Source organism: Hypomesus transpacificus, unplaced genomic scaffold (assembly GCF_021917145.1).
Source record: "Hypomesus transpacificus isolate Combined female unplaced genomic scaffold, fHypTra1 scaffold_181, whole genome shotgun sequence".
Classification (NCBI taxonomy): Eukaryota; Metazoa; Chordata; class Actinopteri; order Osmeriformes; family Osmeridae; genus Hypomesus; species Hypomesus transpacificus.
The window spans coordinates 66,353-75,063 of record NW_025813732.1 but is presented as its reverse complement, the minus strand read 5'-3'; the positions used below and the strand labels follow the sequence as shown (position 1 = coordinate 75,063).

At 46.8% G+C, this 8,711-nt stretch overlaps 2 protein-coding genes across 2 annotated transcripts; both read right to left on the bottom strand.

The window, feature by feature from the left end:
- Positions 1–46: 46 nt before the first annotated feature.
- On the bottom strand, positions 47–5,557 carry LOC124489168 (putative monooxygenase p33MONOX). Its single transcript, XM_047051848.1, has 8 exons — positions 5,404–5,557; positions 3,402–3,509; positions 3,113–3,291; positions 2,906–3,026; positions 2,658–2,785; positions 2,459–2,562; positions 1,958–2,151; positions 47–1,268 (listed from the first exon to the last, which is right to left on the bottom strand). Exons 2-8 carry the CDS (start codon positions 3,424–3,426, stop codon positions 1,057–1,059), a joined length of 963 nt encoding a protein of 320 aa, XP_046907804.1. The 5' UTR covers positions 3,427–3,509; positions 5,404–5,557; the 3' UTR covers positions 47–1,056.
- Positions 5,558–5,762: 205 nt separating this feature from the next.
- On the bottom strand, positions 5,763–8,394 carry LOC124489160. Its single transcript, XM_047051833.1, has 2 exons — positions 8,322–8,394; positions 5,763–7,673 (listed from the first exon to the last, which is right to left on the bottom strand). The coding sequence occupies exon 2, from the start codon at positions 7,669–7,671 to the stop codon at positions 6,880–6,882; it is 792 nt and encodes a 263-aa protein (XP_046907789.1). The 5' UTR covers positions 7,672–7,673; positions 8,322–8,394; the 3' UTR covers positions 5,763–6,879.
- Between the last annotated feature and the right edge of the window lie 317 nt (positions 8,395–8,711).

The following is an 8,711-nucleotide window of genomic DNA, read 5'->3' as shown; positions in this document are numbered from 1 at the left end:
CTGTTGATTTGTCCAGCTTGTCAAAAAAACGCAATGAAACAGGAAGTTCAGTGCGGTTGTTAATATTTTTTATTCTGAATATATACACAACATAGGTCCACAGGAGGACATATATATGGATACAACCATATATATGGATATTTCTTTCAAAAATAGAAAAATGCTGACAACAGGGTTAGTGTCACATAATCTACAAGTAGAATGAGTATTTGCTCAATTCAAATCCATACAAGAGGAATGAGAATAACAGTACACTTCATTGAGGGTGAACAACAATCACCACAATATTAAATACATAACATTATAAGTCGTATCTTTTTGGTACAGACAAATACCAAAAGAAGACTAGACTGAATGAAGGGACCATCATGTTGGAGACATTTCTGATCACAAAAAGTACATTTGGGGAATGACAGCTATCGATGAAAGCTAATGAAATCAAACAAGGTCACATTTCCAAGCAGCAAACACTAGTTTTAAGAATACGGAGTGATGGCGAAAATTCCAGTGTTTTTTTCTCCCTCCATTTCCTTTTCAGGATCAAAATAGAAATAGAATACAGAACAGAATAACTGAATCAACTGAAAAACTGGATTTTTGCACCGTCAGAACTTTCAACCGTTTAACAGAAATGACACAGAAACACATAAAACCTTTGAATCTCTACAAAAAAAAGGCAAATAAAACACTGATGTGAAAATCAAATGAGAGAAACGACACAAGACATGGCACCAGCACATGTATTTGATCACACTACCATCACCGAACCTATACGACACATTCTAGTGCAAAGGAAGGAGAACAAAAACAAAAACAAACGTTTTCCATTTGACTCCAAGGACACAGAGGATCACAGGGAGGGGGGAGAGAGTGAACAGGTAAGCACAGGAACTGGGAAAGGGTAAGACCAGCAAACCACTCAACCCCTCCAGAGTGAACTTCTCCCTGAGCTGTAATCTAGGATAAAACACTCTATCCCTATACTGTGTGTTTATGCATCCAGGTGTGTGTGTGTGTGTATATGTGTGTGTTTGAAATACGGGAGTGCATGGCGTCTCAGAAGCCGGAAGGCGTCAGAATGTTGATGTCCCGATGCTTGAGTTTGGCTGGCCGGCCGCCCTGCCTCCGTCCATCCATGCTGGGGATTTCCATCTTGGGCGGGGCTTTGTGACTGGCAGGGTCTTCGGCCAATCGCGTGGCCTGGGCTTTCATGACCTCCATGGGGGTGGGTTTCTGGGCACCGCGGTACGCCTGCAGGGCAAAGCCCCCTGGAGGAGAGAGAACATTTGACCTCTCTGGAATGCACAATTTTTTTTTTCGGTCCACCGCGTAGACCAAGTGGGTGGAAATAAAGATTGTAAATACACGTCTGACGTCCTATTAAAGTTGTATCTACACTCGGAAGCTCCTTTTGCATTTTATGTTGTAGTATATATTTTTTTTATTGATCAGAAAGCATGTGCAATACTGTAAAAATGTGACCATCTCATAAACAGGGGCACTCGAAGGTTGTCGTGCATCAATGAACGGGATGCCAAGTTTAGGCAACGCTGCCGGGTTTATCTGTGTACCTTGACACCAACGGCTCATAACAAGAGGACAGATAATCAGTTACCAGAGATAGTCTTATCTCCCTCACAAGAAAAACAAAGAAGTACTGAAACCATAGGTCGTCCAAGGCAAAATTCCTTGTAGAAACACGATACAAAGCAGTAACACACAGTGTAGCGCGACATACTAGTAGTATTGGTAAAAGCATCTTCTTATTTGATCAATACAGCTACAGCCTGCACATCAAAGAGGAGACGATTCGGCTACAGGACTACATCAGTTCTCCAATTAGGAAGTTCTCCAAGCACGACCAAACAAACAAAAAACCCTGAGGGGAATTTGCTCCCTCTTAAATACCGCCATCGAAACCTCCCTGAGAAGTTCGCTAGTTCCCGACGTAGCTTACCTGCACCGCTGGAGCCTGGCTCCGTGCTTGGGTCGAGGGGGGGCTTCTGGACGTTGGGCCGCGGCCCGAACGCGCCCCAGCGCTCCATGGCTCCTCCGGCCTCGACGGGGCCCATGTCCAGGCTGCTGCCGGAGCTCACGCTAAGGTCAGAGCCGGTGAGGGACGCTGTTGACCCCTGGCTGTTGAACCAGCCCCTGTCATACGCACGCACAGGACACGAATAACATGCACACAAGCACGAGTCAGCTTTGTGAGCTGTTGCAATCATTTGGCAATCAATCATATAGATAAAGTGCATATCGCTGGGAAGTACAAAGTGTACGGGGTGGGCACGGTGGTTTCATATTTAGCTTGGCCGTTCATACATCCACCATGCTTGAGCTTGGCCGTTCATACATCCACCACACTTGACACGAAAAGGGATGGCTCGCTCTAGGCCGGCACATTGGTTTCACACGGCAGAATGCGGTGGTCTGGGCAGAGCGGCGACGGCTGCGTTACCTGCGTTTGTTTTTAGGGGAGCTCTGGGGCGTTCCGGAAGGGGTCGACTGAGCCGACAACGTCGATTTGTCGTCCTTCGCTTCCGCACTCTGGACGTTCAGTTTCTGCGCGGGCAAAACAAACAACCAATGCGGCGTGAATGTCACCGCTTTGCTGCCGCGGCGACTTCCGACTCGAGTGGCTCGCTGTGGTGACTTACTTGGAAGGACTCGGGCATGCGCTGGTGGTAGCGTGTCTCCTCGGCGGTCAGCCCCTTGTGGGGGGTGTAGCTCGAGTCAGTTAGCCCGGCCTTCTGCTCAAATCTGTACATGTGGTCCTGGGTGTGTTCTGAGGGGGGGGGGGGGGGGGGGGGGGGGAGACAGAGTCAGGCATAAGGATACACGGGCATGTGGACAGCGACGCGGGAAGATATGGGGGTCAGTTTGGGGGTGAGTGTTGGGTCCTCACTGGTCATGAGGGAGTTCATAATGATGGAGGAAGCCTTGGCCTTCACTACCGGGACATGGGGCTTGGCAGAGCCGGCGGTGAATGAGGCAGTGTGGGTCTTGCTGCCTCCAGACTCATCCTCCTGAGGGCAGGGCACACAACTAATGGGTCACACAAATCCCGAACAAATACTGAATGCACGAGCGTGTTTGTGTGTGTATGTGTTACCTCAGCCAGCTGCTGGAACTTTCTATCAGGGATTACCGGCCTCCTCCACAGGTTGTTGATGTTGATGTCCGAGGGCGGGGGGGACATGGGGGCCTCCATGTTGTCGTCGTAGCTGAGGGCTCTCCGGGTCATGCCGATGGGCAGAGACATGCCTCCCATCCCCATCCCAGACTCCAGGGCTGGGACAAGAACATACCAACAGCTCTCCAGACGGCTCTCCAGACAAGAAGCACCATTCCCTGATTTGTAACGACACGGTGTCGGATTCCTGGTCCAGCGCCCAACTTACCTGGGAGATCTCCCGGCCCAGACATGATTCGAGAGGGTAGGTTTTGTTAAGAGTTGAAATTTGGGGATGGAATACGATCTGGTCGACCAAGCCAGGTGAGGACTGTACCTTTAGAGAGGATAAGAATATGATATGATAAAAAATATATACACAATCGTTATAAAGAAGTGGACGTTCTATATTTCAGGGCCAACGTCTGAATGCGAAAACTATTCATTGGATACATCGGAAACCCAAGAATGTTAGCTGTAAATGTATTGAGTATCCGAGCAGACATTGGTTGTCATGTAGCAAAATCCACAAATTAGGCTTTTATTACCGGTACTATGACAACTAATGTTAGTTCCTCAATAAATACTCTGTATACTGTCCCATTAGAATTCAATCCAACCCCATACTCGACTTTGTCAGTTTTGGCAAAAGTATAAAGCTATTGCAAAAGGAGGTATGCGATAATCTCTGGACGCAAACAGTGCTCTCACTGAGCGGGCCGATTAATGATCAGTCAGGCTCAACAGGAATGAAGCTTGGCTGAGTTCGTCCTAAGGACAGGGAACCGTGGTCAAAACAAGTCAGTTCAGGTGACAACACGGAAGCGAGTCACTGTGTAACTTTGTCGACAGAAAAGCACCTGGCTGCTGCTGTGGAGTCGAATTTCCTTAATACACACTCCCCTGGCTGGTTCTGAAAAGTAGCCTAACGTCGTAGAATCTGAATGTAACTCAAACGTCTTTGTCAGGATGGCTCCTATTGGTTAACACGTTGGTTCTAATGTTGGTCAGATCAGATAGTCTCAAACTAGCCCCTGGGCATTAGGCAGGGGCTAGTCATTCCAATTTGCCTGACTACCCCACAGTATTACCTTGAGACCAGTGTCAAGTTGGGAAACACAAATAATGTATGTGTAACACCTACAATTTCAGGTATGAAGGCCAACAGGTGTTTACCAGCCAACACCTGATGATGGTCTCTTGCCTGCATTGTCGGCTCGTACACTAGGCTATTTACCCCACACCACTAGTCCACACACTGCTACGACAATAGATCCATTCTATTTTAAGGAACGGAGTAATGGGATTCAAGGTCACTATAATGTGCCACCTGTTTATGTCACAAGCTACGGGCTAAGTTCGGTATCTCTTAACGAGCATGTGATCCTGAGATGGACTGAAAGAGCAGCGTTGACTATGCTGAGGTCGGAGGATCAGGCGGAAACGGTTGGGAGGCTGCTCTCTGCGAAATTGCACTAGCTCGCTGTCAGAGAGAGAGGTTTGCTGCTGACAATGCATTGTATAGATAGCTGAAGAGGAACTGGAAGCTGTGGATATGACAGGCTTATCTATTCATTGACTGACGCTTCATGACCCCTCCTCTGATGGGTAACAACAGGGCATTTACGTAGCTGCCTCTCTGCCCCCGGGGGTGCTGCTTGGGAACATGTGGTCCCTGCGGTATCATTCATTATGCAGCTGTGAGGTGCTGGCGGTGGCTGTGATGTCAATGATCGACGAGGACAGTCATTAGTATTTCAGCATTAACAGAACACTCAAACAGAACACAAATAATGATTGTTATGGGCACACATTAATTCACATATGATGATTGACAAGCTGAGCTATGCAAATATGTCGCCCAAAAAACCAAGACTTGTCGTGTATTGTACTGTAGAAGTCTTTCGCGTTTCAGTCAAGCCAGGATTACAGACTGGCGTTGCTGCACACGGTTATGTAACATAAATACGAGCGAGCTAAACTAAGTTAAGAGGCGAGATGCTTCTGTTGCTCATGGTTATATTTTAACAAAATAACAATTGTTCGCAAGTTCACCTCCAAAAAATGAAGATTGTCTGATTGCCATATAGTTAGCAACGGTGTTAGCTAGCACTGGGTTCATTTTGAACCTGGCTAGGCTAGTATAAAAGCTAGCAATTCCGGTTGATTCCGGGCATCACTGGAACTTAATCAAACACCGTCCATTTTAAGTCCATTTCAGTTGTACTTACCTTATCAAACGCTCCAAAGCCTCGTTATATTGTCATGTTCACGAAAGATAAAGACAGAGGCACACGAAAGATATAATGTTAGTCTGAGAGGTTGAGGTAGACCAACTGATCCACATAGCACCCATTGTTTTGGTATGATGGTGGTAGACGGCTGGGGTTGCCAGGTTATTTACAGTCGCCCCCTATGTCACTGCAACGAGAAACCTGGCAACCAGAAGCACCAAAAGCTAACGCGCGAGCCAATTAACCAACTAAATAATGTTTATAAATTAAGGAATTAAGGAATAAAATCAATAAATAATGTAATACTTCACTTTTAATTCACTTTTTTTTTTTAAGAAGTACAGGATGATGTCACTCTTATGAACCCTTTATAACATTTCCAATGAACTGATTATCATTGTCCTGCATAAGATACAATCGAAAGGTCATGGACAAATATGTCACACATTCTTTATATAAATGAATACTTTGTTATGAATGTCACATAACTTTGAGCCCACTCCACATGACCCTTCACATAGGTGGAACAAGGTATGCCCTGCACTCTCCGACATGGCTGCGCAACACTTTATGCAGACATGCACTAATGTAGCCTAATCACTCAACCAATCGTATACTTTAATACAACTTATGATACGGCTCTTTATAACGTTCCAAAAAGTACCGTTGATTTGAATGGGTCATCCCAACGTTCGCCGGTCAATATTTCCTGATATCTGCCCATTGCGAAAATATATTGACCGCTGGCATTGGCAATGGGTTTTATGCTTCTAATTCACATCTTTCATTATTCCGCAAGTAGTCCGGTCATTTATTGTAACGCAATGTTGTGGTCCAAATTATGTAACTGTAACTGTCATTGATAATTTTAGCAATTGACCGTACAATTTTAATATTTATGGAGAGTATAAAGTACTACTTTATTACTACATGTAAAATGTCATGATATTACATTCATTGGTACATAAGTATTGTCCTTTGGAGCATTATACAGTCCTGTGCAGTGTGTCAGGTTTCAGATTAACCTGTTAAAATTATAAATACACGAATATATAGGCACTCTCTGTCACCTGACCTCAAATTTCTAAACCTACCACCGTTTACATATACATTTTTTACATTGATAATATTTGTCGTTTATTTCAATCCAGCTGCTTTCAGACTTCATAACATTCCACACTAAAATGACTGGATTGACACAGAACAGACCCCAACCTTATTTTGCACGGCTTTGTCACAAAATGTTGTACTTTTCCATCCAGTGTTTGAATCGTATTGGAGGTCCGTCTTCAAGGTGGATGATAGGCAGGATGACGGGTAACTAATGTCACACAACCCCTCTAAGGTCTTTCTTAATGAAGGGTCCTCTAAATTGATTGCCCCCCTCCTTCAGTTTGAACACGGTTTACATCTTGGCAGTGGTGGGCAGCATGCAGCTCTGAATCAGGCCTCTCGACACACATCGCAACCCCCTCAGCGATCCAGTGGAACAGTATGTGTGTGTGTTCGGGCACTGATGCTCGTCCCATTCCCACTGCAAGGGGCACTCTCTGGCTGCCCTTGGGGCTTCCGGGAAAGCGTTGGCACGGCAGTATCACGATGCTCCTCCGTGGGGCGTTCTTCTAATGGAGGCGTGTCCTTGAGGCAGAGTTCAGGGCAGCTACTCTTGCGCTGGGTCTGAGAAGAGGAGCGGGTCATGGTGGGGAAGCTCTCGGCTCGAAGCCTGGACTGCGCCACGCTTCCGAGCGCGGGGGCGTCCCTCCTCCGCCTCTGGGGACAACGCTGGGCAGCGAGTGCATCCCCGTGACCGTAGAGAACCTCCAAGGGATCTGCTACATGGAGCCTGGTTGCGGTGGGGCTTTCCCCCAGGCTCGAAGACAAACTCCCCGGGTTTCTGCTCTCTCTCTGGGGCCTACAATCCTGGCTTGGACCCTCCTCTTGCAATGGTTCGATGGCTGTTTGGAACAGGGGCTGTCTGGGAGACGGCGTCGTCTCTCTGGGTCTGTGAAGTCGGAGGCAAGGCCCGAGCGAGTCGAGAAAGCCGACTGTTAGAATGTCTAAGTCGGGCACAAAAGCTGGGCAGGCCAGCTGGCAAATGGACCGGAAGTAGTCCTGTGTTGACAAGGGATGGAACTGGGGCTGGGCCTGGGACTGAGTAGGGGTGTGAAGGCTGTTGGCCTGGTTCATATCATGGACCAGTTCCTCATAGCCCTCCCTGATGGTGGGCAGAGCTCTTTTGGTCTGCGGTCTGGGATGGGGGCGCATGACTATGACACAACGCAAAACAGGTGGAAGGAGAGAGAGAGGCGAGAGTGGAGGCAAACAGCATTCAGAGAACAAAAGGAGGGGAGGAAAGAAAAGATAAAGATCAGTTTACACATGGGGGGATTCAAATGTTACAGCATTTGACTGAAATAGTATTACATATGCAAAATGTATTATATACAATCTACTATATTTACAAATGTTCACATGGCGCATATGTGGTTTTATTTCTTTAAGAGTGGGCTAGAGAGAAGCACTGGGCGAGGGAGCCCAGGGAAACAGTGCTGAGCCTGTCTCCATGGTAACCCCATCTCATCCAGGGTGAGCAGATGGAGCTTGTGTTACAGTGCAACCGGAGAACAGGGCACTTACGCACACACGTTTTCTGACACCCTCACAAACGCATCCACACCGACCCCACATGCGACGCCACATAATGGGCTGCACTGGACACGTCCAGCTATCATCGAATGCATTCATACAACCTCGCACATTTGTGTGCGTACGTAAACAAACACGGAAACACTTTACTAGCTTTGCATTCCCAGTCCACACTGAATGTAAACAAGCCCCTCAGCCCCTCCCTGCTCATCACCTAGCAACCTCAGGGAAGAACACACGGTCACAAAGGCAGAACTAGTCAAACTCACCTATTTCATTGTGCGTGATGCGGAATGCAACCAAACTACGCAGGGTGGAAGCATGTCCACCAACCTCGAGGACCAGCTGACCAATAAGACTGGAGAGGTGAGGCGAGCCACACTGTATTTATACAGGGAGGGCGGGGCCTCCGGCGTCACTACTCACACACACACTGTGGTTGTTGTCAATGTGAAACGAATGTCTCTTTTATGAGCGGAAAATCAATCAAGTTTCTTAATGGACTGTTGATTGCTTTAAGTGGGAATTTGTGCGGACATTTTGTACAAGACTAACATTACAGACATTATAATAGGTGTGAGGTTGTTTTATTCTAAATTAGGTGGTTGTACGAGAAAAGTCCAGAGTGTACACATCATACAAAACAGAGAACTCTTGTA